This window comes from Platichthys flesus, chromosome 15 (assembly GCF_949316205.1).
Source record: "Platichthys flesus chromosome 15, fPlaFle2.1, whole genome shotgun sequence".
Classification (NCBI taxonomy): domain Eukaryota; kingdom Metazoa; phylum Chordata; class Actinopteri; order Pleuronectiformes; family Pleuronectidae; genus Platichthys; species Platichthys flesus.
In genome coordinates, this window is record NC_084959.1 from 13,746,990 (window position 1) to 13,763,719 (window position 16,730).

Genomic DNA, 16,730 nt, shown 5'->3' on the forward strand with positions numbered 1-16,730 from the left:
CTGGAAACAACAAAGTTATCTACGTGTATTTAATAAGGGGCTTTCTGCAGAAAGGATCAACACAGGGAAACCACAAGGGTCTCAGAGTGAGGACGCAGAACAGTCAAAAACATAGATCTTATATAGGAGGACTGAGGGCTGTCCCTCTGAACCAATCCAGACAGGTTCCATGGTGGGGGAAGGAGAGGAATCTAAACATTAGCAGCTGATTCACATGTGTTTCCTTAGGTGATAAGAAGACATACCACTACTTCCTTAGATGGGTAATCAAGTAACAAAAGGTCTCACTGTATTTCAACACCAACAGTTCCGACCATAAAACAGCTCAAGTCATAAAAGTCTCTTGTCAAGGCTTGAAATGCTTACTATCTAAATACAAAAGTTTGTCAACCATGTTTACTTAATTTTTCTACTACATTACCTTATTATTTACACTTTTAAGGTAAAACAATTATAAAGAACGACTCCATGAAGCTTTACATGTTAGTTTCCTTTTATTGGTAATAGCATAACAATAAAGCTCAAGAGTCTTTTGCTTTATTGACATGAGTTGAATGTCAAATGAGATGTGCTCTGGTCCGTTACTGCCCACTGTTTTCTTTACATCGACACACAAACACACAACTGTCTCTGTGCGGATGAGGAATATCTTCTTTTTTTCCCTCGGTTATCAGGAAAAACTTTTGAGTTTAAACTCAAGCTCAATTACGTTGATTAATCCCTTGAGGATTATTTAAAAAGCACAATGTTCATTCTAACAATCATGAAAATACGATTATAAACTCAACCCAGATGCAATTCATGTTCTTTAAGTTTTAAAACTGTTCAATAGAAAAGTTCACAACTATACTGATTGCATGGCTTTCGACCATTCTCCCATCTCTTCACAATATCTAAAAATAATCTCTGGCTTTATTGTGACACTCCTGAACACGTAAGCTCCTACACCTGTTTCTGAAATGTATGTAAAAAAAAGAATTAACATGGCGAACGGTTTAAGGTCAGTTAAGGTTAATTAGCTTCAAAGGCTAAAAAAAAGAAACTGTCCTTTTGACTGGGGAATGGAATCGTGACCATTTGATCCACTTGCACCAGGTTTTTAAAAATGAACATCCTAATAAATATAGAAAACATTATGAGGAATGCATAAATCATATCTATGAAGGATGACTGTAAATGAGATGCACAAGCAGCGACTAAACGTTTGACACATAGCCTTGCTGGTGAAGTTTTTTCCTTTAGGATCAGGTTTGCATTTTTGATTCCTCTGGTCATCCTTTCAATACCTGAAGTTATCATCTGAGCTGTGGTTGAGAGGAGGACTACATGCCAGTGAACTGGAGATGGATCAAAACAGTTTGATCATGCTCTCTCTGGACTTGCCGACTCCGACCCACTTCACTGAAATGACAGAAATACAAAAAGAGAGATGAGTGGCAGGTTTGGCCACGTTAAGAAACCTTTGGCCGGAGATTCTCTATTGATGATAAGTGTCTCTTTACAGACCTGGCACTTGCAGGAAGTTCTCGATGAAGCGAATGTAGTTTTGTGCCTGTGTCGGCAGCTCCTCGAAGCTCCGAGCCGCCTCAGTGCAGCAGCCCCAGCCGGGCAGCGTCTCGTAGTCCACCGTCACCCGCGTCAAAACGTCCATGTTGGCTGCAACATAGGCAGATCAATAACACTCAGTGACATAGGAGATGCTTTTGCTTTGATCCGCTGTTAATGAATCATCAGAAGACTATGGTGAAAACATGCTGGGAAAATAACTTGCATGTCCGGTCCATACACATTTAATGGAGGATGTCAGCTTTTTCAAATGTTTATATAAATATCATTATATAGAGAAGTTCCAAATGATTGACTTCCTGTAATAATTGTCCTGAAAGGTCTAAGACAATGTGAAACAGGGAGCCATGTTCGACCCATGATTGTAGATTTAATTTGATAAATTTAGTAATAAATGTGATATTAACACCAGCATTAATAGTCACCAAATTCAGTCTATAAGAAGAGTCTTAAAGCTCTGTAAATCAGAGTCAGGAAAAGAGCCACTTCATTAAACATTGAGTACACTGAGCAGAGACATTCAAAACTGGATTCAGTGAGCGTACTGCTTGAAGCTGCTGCAGTGTCACATGAAGCCTGAGGAAAGTTGTTTTCATCATCGTCTGGTTCATTAGCTGAAAACACAATTTGCTGCATCTGGTTCGACAACCAGAGAGATGCTGAAGGACTGCTGCAAAATAGATTTTCAAAAACCCTGAATGCTGCATTTCCTGCTCAGAAAAGCTGACCCATGTGGAATAACACATTAGAGAGCATTAAAGCCACTGTATGGTCCTTCACTTGTGAGTGGCAGCTCTCAAAATATGAAAACACTTTTCACAGATGCTGTAGCTCTCCTTTGTTTACAGCTAACTGGCATTCTAACATTAAAACATTTTTGGACAAATAAACTTCAGAAAATTATATATTATTTTAAGTTACACAGGATTCAAATGTAAATTGATACAACTTAAAATTGTATATTCTTAAGAATTTTGACTGGGGTCAGAAAGAAAGAACAGTTATTAATAATACTCATAATAATAATAAGCACATTTTTGTTAATAAGTAAAGCAGCAGTAACATATTGGCAAGTTCTTCTGTGTCTGAATACCTGACTACCTGATGATGAGCAGGCAAAGAGCAGATCTATGTAACATTGAAGCTGTAATAACTTACCAGGGAAACTTGGGAGAGGTTTTCCATCCACTTTGTAGGCCACACCCACTTTAATCTCAGACAGGGTGTCCAAAATGTCCAACTTCGTCAGGGCAATTCTGCAAATAAATCAATCACTCTGGTCAAATCTCTGATAAATTAACAGCAAAAACTCCCAATTCTATCAGCAGGTGAAGAAAAGGTCGGAAGTTAAGATAGAGTAGAGACAAGTCGGGAAAAGTGTGAGAACACTTTACATTAAAGCAATTGAACTTCTTAGAATGATGTTGTAGAAACCCTGAACCCTGAAGTATGAATAGTCAGAATTAAATAGTAAATATCTGAGTCTGGAATTATCATCATGATTAAGTTACAGATTTTACAGGATTAAGATGCTTTTCGAATAAACTGCTGGAAAGGGTAAAATGTAGCTTTTGTCTTTTAATCTAATGAATCAAAAATAATAAACAATAGTTGGGAGTTGAAGTTATAGTTGTGTGATGGGTCCTTACGCAGAGAAGCCATTGACCATGTGGGCGTATCTGACCAAAATCAGGTCCAGCCAACCACAGCGCCTCCGTCTGCCCGTCGTCACACCAATCTCTCGGCCTCTGGACTGTAACAGTGACCCAGTCTCCTGAAACACATAGAAACACATTGTGAGCTGATTGGAGGAAATAAACTACTTCTCATCAGTGATTTCAGCTGAGCAATAAGGTTTGGTACCGTTCATACTTGAACCAAAACCGGTTCCCCTGTGTAATTTCCCCAGGTACGAGGAGTCAATGAGCTTTGTAAGCTGGTTGCACCACGTTTAACTGCTAATTATGGTGTAAAAGAAGTATGAAAGTACATTTCTCTGGCAAGGCCCACCACGGCCCTTATGAAACCACATTCAAATGTGGTTTCACGCCCCTATGAAACCACATTCAAATGTGGTTTCATAAGGGCCGTGTTGGGCCTAGATGGGCATAGATAATTTCTATGAGGTGTCCAGAACAACATACTAAAAGTCCTAAGAAATCCTAGTTGAGGAAATATGTTTTATTCTCATCAATCCTAGATGTGTGCCAATAAGGCGATGCAAACATATTTCCTCAACTAGGATTTCTTAGGACTTTTAGTATGTTGTTCTGGACTCATCATAGAAATGATATATGGTGAAAAAATTATTTTACAATTAGTCTGTCGTAAAACGCTACTTTGCCTGGACTATTAAGGCTATTTAACACAAAGCTGCTGTTGAGCACCTGAGATGTCAAGTGTGATGGATCGAACATTAGTGATCTTACAGTTCCTTTTCATTTATCAGTGGCCAATTCTGCACAGACCCTTTGCTGCTCCTTGTTTCTGCTCTCTCCCAATTTCACTTACCAATAAAGGCAAAATGGCCCAAAAATAAATATCCTTGAAAATAAAACAACTCACGTTATCCTGCTCTGTTGGAAAAGCACCTACACCGACCCGGGTGGTGTACGCTTTGACGACACCGTATACTCGGCCAACATATGATGGAGGCACACCAAGGCCGGTGCATACTCCTCCCACGGTGCAGTTGGAGGACGTCACGAAGGGATATGTGCCTGAGCAAAGGAAACATCTGTTAACTAGAGTAGGCAGAAAAAGAAAAAGAAACATCCATCCATCCTCAATTCTACAAACCCCTTGTTGCTCACCAAAGTCGATATCCAGCAGAGCAGCGTTGGCTCCTTCCACCAGAATCTTCTTAGGGGATCCAGTCAGAGCCTTGTGCATGAAGTACACCCCGTCAGTCACAAGAGGGCGCAGTCTCTCAGTAAATCCCTGAGAAAACAAAGATAAGTTTATACACCAAACATGGACAATAAGAGATGTTATTTAAGTTCTCTAAAATCTGAACAAACCGGAATCATTCTCTTGTTTTCAAAGCTGCATTACAGTGACAATTACTTATATTAGACCATGTCACACTAAAAAGCAGCGGGGGAACTAATAACATTAATGGTGGCTCCATCTAACTCAAGTGTCACCGGTAAATTATGACAGTGTGACAGCAAACCCGCAAGGCCCAACGACACAGCAGCCAAATGGAATGAAGCCATCATTTACATCTGTCTTCTTACATGACAGAGACGTGTGTTTTTTCAGTCCTGGCATGAACTGTACATGATGAACTGTCCTCACCTTCAGCTGCTGCAGTTCACTGTCAATGTCAACGTTGAGTTTTGGATACATTGTCAGGAAATGGTTCGCCAACATACGAAACCTAGAGGGACGACAGAGTCGGTTTACAGAGGCTTGTTGAAGTCTATATGTGCAGCTCTTCTGTATGTAAATACACGGTCACTAAGCGAATAGTCAAGCTAGAGGGCTAGAAGTGTGGGATAGGTTTAGTCAGAGTAAGCATAGGATCTATACATTTCTATAAAAGCATCACCTTCATAACATTATATACAGGATTTTATATAAGCAGGCTGTCAGCAGTTTTCACATGTACCATGGCCACGTGTTGCCACCTGCTGGCAGGAGAAGGTACAGAATCTTAAAAGTCAAAGCAATGCATTAAGAGGATAAAAACTACTTTAAGAAAACTAACTTCTGCTCATATTGACAATTTGTTTATTGTATGAAGAAAAAAAGATACCAGATATCTCTCATGTCTCTAGTGTCACACCAACAAATCTAGAATTCCCCCCTTTAAAATTTGATCTAAATGCTCTGTAGGAGCTGACCTCGAAAATCAGAAAAAGCTAAAAGATTTTGAAATATTAAACTTGATAGCACATTGAATCTGGCATCAGCCCTTATCACCAAAATGGATCCTCATCTGTCTTCTCTCTCTTATTGACCAACAGATATTTGTACACTTTGTACACTATTTTTTGCGTTCCTAACATGTTAGAAACGTCATCAACATGCTCACTCACTTGCAGGGAATCCCCTGAAGGGATCTCGTGCTGACATTTTCCAGAGTTTTAACTCGGCTGGAGAAACTTTGGAGAAAGTCCGGAGTCACCAACTCGGACATTTGCATTCTCCTTTTCAGTGTTTATGTGTTATAGTACCACATCCCATCTTAGACCATAAATGTTCAGGAAACATTTAAAGAGGGAAAACTTTATAACCCTCACCCTAATAAAGACGATGATGAAAATGAAAATACTCACTTGTCTTCAAAAGCCTTGAAATCTGATACAAGGTCACAGATTCGCAGACCGTTCCGTGCTGCTTTGGAGGAGTAAGCAGGACCGATACCCTTTTTTGTGGTTCCCAAACTGGAGAGCAAACAAAGACAAACATTTTACTATTTATTTAACAGAAAAAGGTTATTCACAGTTGAGAACAGTGTTGTAGAGAACATTATACTAAACATTTCACACAAATTAAAAGATTAACATTACTTTTTCCCTTCTTGTATCTGCCGCTGCTGCTCCTGGATTCCATCGACAGCTTGATGGAAGTTGAACACTAGAGGCAGAAAGGGGGGGAGGAGGGGCACGTCAATAAGGTGACAAATCGTATTTATATTCAATTCAATCACTTCACATGAGAAAATGCTTACTCACCAATGTGGGCGCGATCAGAAATTTTTAATCGCTCCTCCCAACCTTGTAATCCTGCAACAAACAAAATAAATAGCTCATCACATGTTTACAAAACAACTAATTCTCCAGATAAACTAAACCTAATTTATCTGGAGTGGTATTAGTCACCAGTATACACTGTGTTCTCCCTCTAACAAATCCAAGCACAACACTCCTTATAATGTTCAAACTTTCCCCAAATTGACTAATACATTTGATAATATTACTTATCCGATCTTTTACTAACTAATGCTGGCCCCACACTAGAGGACAATCAGGTCGATTTTGTGTCCAATTTAACCCTCCAGACAGTCATGGGTTTTTTCCCGACTAGAGAATGATCTGAGCAGATAATGTGGCCAAATAATGCTCCATGTTATGTCTTATTTTAAACGTTTGATCACGCGAGTTCCCAAGTCTCTAGAACACCCGCTGAGAAATTGTTTAAACATCAAGTGATTGGTCCTGCATCTCGAGTGACTCTTCAAAGGACTGCATTCTAATAAATATAATAAAGGTATTTTAAAGACAGTTTCTATTATTGTGACACAACACATGTTGATACCACTGCACCTCTCCTTACCTTTGCCTTTCTGCAGGTTCTTCTCCGCCTCCTCAAACAGACCAGGTAGGTGTATCACCACTCCGTTTCCTGTGATGCAAAAATCCAACCTTTAAAAATCCTGATGGTAAATTGTTTGATGCATTGCATGTAAAATAGGCCTTATGAGCAATATACTGTTAATGTTTTCCCTGAAGTGTTATTTATATAACACAAGCTATCTTGTTGCCCATCACTTAAACAAGGGTTCCTCAAATGTTTCCTGTCTTTTTGGCAGTGAGAAAAACCTCACCACCAAAAAGAGGAAATGGAAAATTAAGAAATGACTTGCAATCTGGAAGACGGTTATGATAGTTGCTGATTAGACCATAAAGTCATTTGGGAGGATGTAGTCTGTGGTGCTGTTTGAGTACACTGTTATTCTGGGAGGGGTTTGTGTTATTAACACCAGCCTCACATGTATGTATTGCATTAACGATACATGTTGTGTCCCTGCAATCATCATTCCAACAATGATCTATTTCATACTCTGGACCCAAGAATATAGTCAGCTTTCAGGGTAATGTGCAATGCAAGATATTACTACAATGCCACAGAGAAGTACGGAGGAAAAAAAATCCACAACCAGATAAACCAGCTGCCTCCGTGTTATTGGCGAGCTTTTGAATTTGAGTGTGTGTTAGAACACGCTATTATTGGCTGGTGGTTCCTTTGAGCTCTGATAAGTTCAGCAAAAGTTTATGCGTCCAAAATACATATACGTGCGAGTCCAGCACAAATCTACCCTCACTGATATTAAATGGTGTGGACTAAATATTATATAACAAAATGACCATAGAGTGGAACCTGCTGGATCAGGTTCAATTCAGCGAATGTACTTTAAGTTTCAGGAAGACAGGGTGGAGAATATGGCAGTAGTTTTAATGTGTGTCTAATTAATAAAAAGGTACCTGTATGTGACTACTGAATATGTCTAACTGTTACCATAAAACACTGGCACTTCCTCAACAACTGACACGACTATCTGCTGCGGCTGCTTTCAAGTCCGCGCTGATAATGATCATCTGTTCACATTTTATTGTTTTACTGGGCTCTTCATCTTCCCGTCTGTGTACAAAGAAAAGCACATGGGTGGAGTGTTACCGATGAAGGAGACAGCGTTCTTGTTGAGCACTCCGCTGGGCAGCAGGTGGAAGTCGTACTCCACCGAGTCCACCACCACCGTGTGACCTGCATTGTTGCCCCCCTGCACACAGAGACACGGGAAGCAGTCAGATACGTGTCTGTGACCCACAACGCAGCAGAAACACAACCACCGAGCACCGCTTCACACACGTCCTGCTCTTACACAACACACGACGTGAACACTGTTTTGCAGGTGGCCCCCAGATAACACGCCTGTGTTCAGTCAGTGTCACATGGTTGACGCTGCAGAGGGGAAAAACACAGGCTGCAGCCCGTCGGTTGCTCTCTTACGTAACGTTACACCGACTTCACACGATGGTCAGTGTTTACACAAGTGATTTACTGACATAATAACACGTAGCAGCCAGGTGCGGGTTAGCATCCTGTGCTAGCCCCAACGTCTACATCCGGGAGGTCAGACAAGGTTGTTGACGTCACAGGCAGGTTACGAATGCTTCACGGCGGCAAAGACTCCCACGGAGCCTCCGCTACGTTCAGCGGACATTTTAAAAACAGCGATACAGGGAGAGAGAGCGTGTGAAATGTGAACTCCGCCGTGTGGTTCCGTCACCTGACACCTGCAGACGATATCCGCATCCATGGCGAGCAGGTCCACAACTTTCCCTTTGCCCTCGTCGCCCCACTGCGCCCCGAGCACCACGGTCACTTTGTTCTGCGGATCCCGGGGGATGCGCAGCGACGGGTCCGGCTGCAGGGCGCTCTCCCGCGGCCGCTTCACCACCGGCTCCCCGTTCAGGACGACGCTCTGTCTTTGGCCGTTCGCGCTCATGGTGCTGTCGGAGGTAGCCATGCTGCTCTGCTGCCTCTTCCGCTGCTGAGGAGGATGAGGTGGGGGACCGGAATACCGTTTTACCGCGTTTCTCTGCGTCACGGGAAGTGCTCATCGGCAGCTCCGCCTCAAGATGGCAGCGTTTCCTCTTTACTCTCCTTCATTTTGTTTAACCCTTTGATACACAAGCTATCACAACCATAGATATATAAACCCTTGCACAACATGGGTAAAAAATGACCCGTATTGACTTTCAATTTTATTTGAGTGTTTCTTTGCTATATTTTTGGAAATAAATATATTTCAACATTTAATATTCAAAGTATTCATTAAATATCTTGTTTTTGATTACCAGAAAATCATTATTTTAATTTAATCTTTCTAATTTATGAACTAAAATATGTTTGTATTTTTACATCACGTTTACACACATGGGTCAAAAATGACCCAGGTATGCAAGTGTCATAAAAACAAATGATGACAAAGACAAACTGTAATAATGATTTTGTTAAAAAATATGTTTTTTATCAGTGATATGTTATCACTGATTTGGACCAAAGAATTACACATTTAATATTGGAAATGTTTAATTGTGGCTTTGTCTCACTTACACATAACATACACCATACAACCGATAAAACTGATATTGAACTGTGGTGAATGTATAAAACGAATGAATAAAAGAAAAGAAAACTGATTAAATAAACTCATATGGGTACAGTGCAAATTGCCTTCTCAGTGCATACATGCCTCACAAATGACAATCACATGTTTGTGCTCCTTGCACACTGGGCTGGTGCACTTGGAACACCAGCCACTGACTTTTCGAGCTTTGGCATGCTGGGCAGATGTTTCACCTCTTCCTCTTCACTTGGCCCTCCTGTCTGATGTCCTCCTGTGGCTGAGTGGTGGCAGCGTTTATTTTTCTTAACCCACATCTTCCCATTGCCTCTGTAATATGCGTTTGAAGGTGGGGTGTGCCCTCCATGCACCTCTTCATATGTGGCATTATAAGCTCTTTGCCCAGCTCCTTGATGAAGAGCCGCCGTGCATTGGTCCCACCACCCATGTAATCAGGGTGTTGTGCAGTGAAGTGAGTGTAGGCATTGAGGGTGGCAACATCCAGCACATTGTGCCAAAGCACCATAGGCCACCTCTGTGTTCTCCGCTTGCATGTGTAGGTGCGAAACATTTGATCCATTGTGTCCACTCCAGTTTTTGTTTGGTTATAGTACTGGATCACTTCTGGTTTCTTTTTCACACTGTTGTCATCCACTGCTTTGTCATCACGCATGGTGCTCAGGAGGACAACAGCCTTCCCCTTTTTCGGCACATAGCTCACCATGGTCATGTTGCCACTGAATCCAAATTCCGAGCTATGCTTCTCCCTCGATTTGGATGGCTCCATGACAGGCGGTATTTCCGGCTTGTTCTGGCGAAGCGTCCCCACAGTGGTCATGGGCTTCTCAAGGAGCTTGAGTTTCTCAGAAGTTGTCCATTGTGATATTGCGACCTATGATCAAAAAAAATTTGAATGGTCAATTTACTCAACATGAAATTCTCAGAATTCGAACAATAAAATAAACTTGATGCATTAACTATTGAATTGCGTTTTATTTCATTCTACTGTTTTGCTTATAAATAAATACATTTCTCACAATGGTAATAAAAAAATAAATACACACTATGAAAGATTGGAAAAGTGATCTAGGTATTGTGGTAGAACTTCAAGAGTATATTAACCCCTGTATTCTATATTCACCTGTCTGTCTGATTCCGCTGGACAACTGTTGGACAATATTCGCTCCAAGGTTCCTCTGAACTTCCTCTCCTGGCTTTCTCCCTTTCTAGATCATTCCATCTATGCAGGCTTGCTGGGCATGTATTGCAAGAACTTGCACCTGCTCCGGAATGGCACAAGCTGCTCATCTATGGTGGCACAGTCACTGGGGATGAACACCCTTTTGCAATTGGCCAGGAAACAGTCCCACACATACCTGAATGCCGCCATGTGGTCTGTTTCCAGTCGAAGAGCCCTGGTCCTCTTGTCATCAAACCGTATGAGGCGGAGGATATCCTCATATCTATGGAACCCTGTGGTGGCCTTGTACATTGGATTTTGGAGTGGATCCAGAAACAGCTCCCGCAGGGCCACATCCCAGCTCTTGTCCCCCCCTGCAAGAAGAGTCAAACCAATAAAGGCCATGAATTCTAGTTTGTCTACACATCTCAACTCTTTTTCTTTTGCTGCTGCTGCTGCTCTTCGTCCCTCTAAATTGGTGCAATGCAGAACCTCCTCAACGATGTTGTCACTAATAAATAAATCCCAGGCATCTTTTGGTGAAACTGTTGTTGAACCAGATGCAGGTCCTGGGCATCTTCTCAGGATGTTGTGGCTTCTTGCTCTGCCCTGAGTGGGGAGATGCTCATTCCAGGAAGACCCCTTTTTACTCAGTCTATTGGCCTGGGTCTGAGTTTCCTCTTCAGAGGACTCATCAGACGAGTCTACGATCTTATCCAAGGAGTCTTCTAGGAGAGCCTGATTTCTAGACACGCCCACAACTCCAGCTTGACCCTGTGGCAAATAGTCATCAGCATCAGAGATGTCAGACTCAGAATCAGGGTCAAGAATTGCTTCATCTTCATCCTGTTCTTCATTTAGCATCTCTATGACCTGTTCAGCTGTAAATCTGGAATGACTGTGACGAGCCATACCAACACTTTGGATAAAGAAAATCAAAATAATATTTTCCACTATCAGTTGATAAAGTATACAGTATACAGTATACTGTTCTATTTCAAGTCGTATTTTGTTGACCTAGATGACACTAGCTCACATTAGCTAGCTAGAATAGAATGTCATCGTGACCTAGCTATCGTTAGCTAGAATTGAACTAGGTTACATAAGCTAACATTAGCTGGCTAAAAGGGAATATGTTAACAGCTAGCTAATAATATTGGACATATTTCTCTTTCCCACCAGTAGAGGGAAGGAATGTTCAAATGTTATGTGCAGTTATCTTTTCACAAGATGTCAAATATTTTCTTAGGTAAAACAATTGTAAAATAAGACTTACGTGAATCAGATGTGCAAAAGCAACCCGTTTAGTTCTGACAAGTAGTTCTGACAAGTGTGGCATGTGAAAAGTTGTCCACAGTAAACATGTTCTTAACTACAAACAATTAAAAATAAAAGGTTCCTATCGAATTCACACTTGCATACATTTTGACCCATGTGTGTAAACTTGATGTAGTAATACAAAAACTATTTTAGTTCAAAAATTAAGACAGAGAAAATGAAAACAATGATTTGTGGTGATCAAAAACAAGTTAATTGAGGAATTCCTGGAATTCTGAATGATTAAATAAATTTATTGCAAAGATATTTACAATTAAAACTCGTCACTTTTGACCCATGTTGTGTGTCAAAGGGTTAATGGTGGGTGGCCCCCTGACGTTTAAGGTGCAGTGCCGCCGCCTACTGTGCTGCAGTGTTTGGTCTGCAAGAAAACATTAAAGGGATAGTTCACTGAAAAGTGAAAATTATCTATTTGTTTAAATTATGATCGATGGATTATCCTCTGGAGAAAACAGTTCCATTTTACCAAAATGCCCTATCTCAAAATCCATGATGAGCCCCAAGATCCAGCTCTGCACCAAAATAGTATAGTTTTCTTTCTAGACTGATATCGCATCCTTCTGTCAAGTTTCATGGAAATCCAGTCAGTTGTGTTTGTGTAATCTTGGTCACAAACAAACAACCAAACTACTTGGTATACGTGACAGTTTTTTTGCCCCAGGAAGCTTTGCATCATTATAAATAGCCTCATGCCCCTTTCCTGTAAAGTGGTGCTGTGTCTATAACTATATTGTCTAACAGAAATCCCAGACTGACCACGACCAGTTCAAAGCTTCAAGGGTTCGACCAAACAAATCACTGATTCAATACTGCATCACAGTTATTCTGTTGACCGCTGGGTGGCAGCAAAGGCAGCATTTTAAACGTGTTCGCAAATGAGCATGGCCCCCCTTCATTCCAGCTTGTTGGTTTTTTTCCAGTAATAAATTGCATTAAACTGGAGCACAGCGAACAGACTCACACAGAGTGCACCTGCTGCTAAACACTGTTTCAGTCCATCTCCTCCCTTCTGTCTCATCGCTGTTTTGTTTCAACTTGTGGTTTAGTCAGAAAGTGATCTACAGTCTGTAGTTTACATTGTAATTTGCTTTGAATATGAATACCACACTTAATAAGACTCATGGTGTTAATTTGGTTGAACGTCTCCACCACCTCCAGCCCCTAATCCACTGAGCAACACACTCGCCGCCCATTTCCCTTCCCCCCTGTGTCACAGGTGACAAAAACATCTTCACTTTGTCTAAATCATTATGTTAAAGCATTGATCAGATAAGCAGAAGAACTGCCAGGAGTGTGCACATGATGAATGATGATGCATGTAAACACAAAGTAGCTGAAGAGACTTATATATATTCTAATTGTCAATCCTCAGTAAGATTTAGCTGTCCGGTGAACTTTTGACATGTTTTGAAACACAGATTTATTGCACAGTGAAACTGAATGAAGTGACACGTGGACGTCAGGTTTCAGGAAGTGTCATCACCTCCCCAGAGGAGGTCGTGTTTTTATAGCTGTTTCTGTATTTGCAGGACTGTGCAACTACCCAATAGATTTCATTGAAACTTGGTGGAAAGTAGCCCCAGGAAGAACACACAGTGAATTCGATAAAGGGCGTGGAGCCAGGAATTTTGTTTCACTTTCTTTAACACTGGAAGACGGCAGTGTTTTGACCGTTTGGGGATTTCTAAAGAAATAATTCAGGGATATTGATGAAAAACATCCAACATATTTAGGGAAGAGATATCTAGGATTGTATTCATTTTGGTGAAGCTTGAATGTATTTAAGGAGCCTCTGCGATGATATGAGCTGAGTGCCATTAGTTCATGAATTCATCATGATTTGTTAAACGCCCTAGATTTTGTCAGGAGCACACAACATAACATATTGCAACATCATATATCATGAAAACATAAATTATTATATCAGTCTTCTTGTTCACGTATTTATTTTCAGTGTATACGATCATTTTCACATCTGCGTACAATCAGTTCTGTTGATGTAAAATACCATAAATAGAACATAGACGTCTGTGTGAGGACGATGTCATCAGCCTTTCACCACATTCACTTTCCTTGAAACACAAATTCTGTCATGAATCCACATGCATGACACCAGTAAATGTTTTTCCCGAGGTAAGTTACTATTTATACTATACTAATGTTAAAAAAGCTGTTTGAAGTAAACATACAATTTGTAATCGTGTGTGATAAATATCAAATCTACTTTATTTGGCAGATAAATCTTGCTCATAGCAACGGAGTACAAATGACAGACTCGTTCAAACACGAAGCAGCACATTCACGTTTTAATTCTTTATTGAAGATGCTGCAAAAACAATTGCAATTCATGTCCAAGCCACAGATGCATCAGCTCCATGAGACCACACAACATTCTTTCTGTGTGAATCTGTGCAGGTTAAGGGAGAACGCAGCAGTGGCCTACAGAACTGACAGGCAGAGGTTACAATCACTGGCTGTCAATTCATAGGTCATCACCTTGTGCCCTGTCGCTCCTCGGCTACTTCAACATGAGTCAAAAACACTTTACCAGGGAGGCTCGTCTTGCCGTGAAACAAAGAAAATTAGCCAAGAGAAGAAAAGAGCAGGAAAAATTCCTCACGTTGTGATCGGCGGCTCTCTGCAGGTAACACCATCTCCACTGGAACACACACATGACTTCCACATGGAGTTGCTGTTACATACAGCAAAAGCACCACAATTAAGGCTGAGGACAAACTGCAGCATCTCCACCTCGACTCCTGGTCCCACTCACCGTTTTCCTCCAGGCGGTTCGGTGCTGGTGTGGAGAACGTACCTGAGGCGAGAGAGGAGAAGCACCGAGGTTAACTCAGGATCTGGACTCGGAGGCGGTTGCTTTAGTACGTGAGGAGTCTCCGCTCGCAGGTGACTTTGACCCCGGCAGGTTTCCTCCACCCAGTTTTATTGCCTGAGGAGTCAGCATCATCGCTCACACTCTTTTCCAACAGCCCGACCAAAGGGCCAAGGCCTGTGTAGATAACGCAGATTTTATGGTCGCTGTCAACACGGGGGGAGGCTTTCCGATGTGTGAGTACAAGGGTGTGTCCGACCTGTGTACCTGCAGGGGCCTCACACTTCCTGCTTTTTCTGACACTCCTCCTCATGATTACGAAAAAATTGGTGGGATTAGGTTGACCCTGGTCGTGTTACTTTTTGAAAGTCTGTCAAACATTTCTTCTTTGTCTCGTTCAACTTGCAGGCTGATAAGGGCGTAGACTTTGTCTCGTAGTAAAACTCTGCACACCAAAAACAGAACAACAAAGCAATTAAATGATTAGCAGCCGTGTTAAGAGGCCCTGTGGTCGTACCTGATTGTTTTTTATTCTGCTGAACAGACCAATCAGAGGGCACTATCTACTTCCTGCCTCTTCTAGGTCAGAATCAATAAATTAAGTATCACCACAATTACACTTTATCTGACTCAGTCATTTAAAAAATACAACACATTTTACCACCTGATTGCTTACCTTGTATTTTTATTATCATAACTACAGAAATCCTTAAAATGTAGTTGTGGACTTTGTCGATTCAAATAAGAAAGATTCAGTCGAACAAAATGTAATTTCTTCCTGAAATGAGCTTGTTCATTGTAGAAAAACTAAAATAAGGAAAAAGTAGCTTTTCTTTTGTAGTACCATACATTTCTTGTCCTCTGTCTGAGCTGTGTACTCACCTTTAGATGCATGACTTGCTGGTTTTCACGGGCAGGGGCCAAAGGTTTGAGGAGCGGCAGGTTGTCGTGACACAGGCCGTCGGGGGGGGCCGATCTCGCAGAGGTGGTAACACAGCAGAGAGAAGCAGAAACACAGAAAACCCAAAGGGCCAAGACGGACGAGGTCACGCGGAGAGAGAGAGCATCACAGACAGGTGGACGGCCACTAAAAGAGCGAAATGTTTTTCAGATGTAATTGTCGGCAACGACAGCGAGGCACTGGCAGCGAGGCAGAGCAGCCAGTATAAGAGGTCGGGGGTTGGGGGAAGGTTAATTATTACACTTGCAGTCAATATTTAACAGGCCCTGCAGCGCCCTGCCCCTCGGTCCAACATCCTGATTCCACAGACTGACACAGAGGGTAGGGCCTGCGCCAAGCACATCTCTTTTGTCCCCGGCACAAAATATGGACTCAAAGCCTCACAGGGCCTGAAAACAGAAAAGTGGCGGGATGTGCTTCCTCTGAGTCTAATCTGTATAAACATAAACACACATATATATATACATAAGACTTTTATGTATTAATAGAGGCTAGTGCAATGCCTGTTCTGAACCAGTTTGCTTGTACTGTGGTTGTGCTGGTTTCACCTTGCTATCTGAAACCGTAAAAAGTGACCTATGATCAACCGAGAAATGTCTGTGTCAGCCCGATATGGTGAAATCAAAATAATGACCGCATCAAAATGATCTGGCTGGACGGATATGATTGCTGACTGGCAGTTGTTGACAACTGCTGTGGGTTATCTGAGGTTGTTGAAGAAGACCGAAGCCCCCCCCCACCCCGTGGCTTCGGTGCGGAGGGGAAAAGATGAATGATTCATGAGATATGAGGTTCACAAACACACAGACAGACGTTTGCGGAATAAGTGGGTAGATCAGGACCATGAGGTATCAGCACGTGAGCGTCCATCTTCTTCACATGCACTATGCACGCACACACACACCTTTGTAGATTTACTGGAAAAAGCAGATATGAAAAAACCGCAGAAGGAAGCACAAGACTCTGGACTGCAGTCGCAGAACAGGAGGGATCGGCA

At 41.7% G+C, this 16,730-nt stretch overlaps 1 protein-coding gene and 1 long non-coding RNA gene across 2 annotated transcripts; both read right to left on the reverse strand.

Moving 5' to 3' along the window:
• Positions 1–475: 475 nt before the first annotated feature.
• On the reverse strand, positions 476–8,897 carry adssl (adenylosuccinate synthase, like). Its single transcript, XM_062406107.1, has 13 exons — positions 8,585–8,897; positions 7,972–8,074; positions 6,850–6,918; positions 6,249–6,299; positions 6,084–6,150; positions 5,850–5,957; positions 4,867–4,948; positions 4,380–4,506; positions 4,132–4,286; positions 3,216–3,340; positions 2,725–2,822; positions 1,507–1,656; positions 476–1,401 (listed from the first exon to the last, which is right to left on the reverse strand). Exons 1-13 carry the CDS (start codon positions 8,822–8,824, stop codon positions 1,349–1,351), a joined length of 1,428 nt encoding a protein of 475 aa, XP_062262091.1. The 5' UTR covers positions 8,825–8,897; the 3' UTR covers positions 476–1,348.
• A 4,974-nt stretch (positions 8,898–13,871) lies between these two features.
• LOC133969569 (uncharacterized) lies at positions 13,872–15,894 on the reverse strand. Its single transcript, XR_009924216.1, has 2 exons — positions 15,655–15,894; positions 13,872–15,217 (listed from the first exon to the last, which is right to left on the reverse strand). It is a non-coding gene; the product is annotated as an uncharacterized LOC133969569 (long non-coding RNA).
• Positions 15,895–16,730: the final 836 nt, after the last annotated feature.

What these genes read in the sequence shown, in the direction of transcription:
- adssl (XM_062406107.1), bottom strand. Translation starts at nt 8,824, where the DNA reads ATGGCTACCTCCGACAGCACCATGAGCGCGAACGGCCAAAGACAGAGC. An exon ending in CAGATACAAGAAGGGAAAAA is followed by an intron (nt 5,958 to 6,083) that starts GTAATGTTAATC and finishes TTTGCTCTCCAG; the next exon opens with TTTGGGAACCACAAAAAAGG. An exon ending in TTCAAGGCTTTTGAAGACAA is followed by an intron (nt 4,949 to 5,849) that starts GTGAGTATTTTC and finishes TCGTCCCTCTAG; the next exon opens with GTTTCGTATGTTGGCGAACC.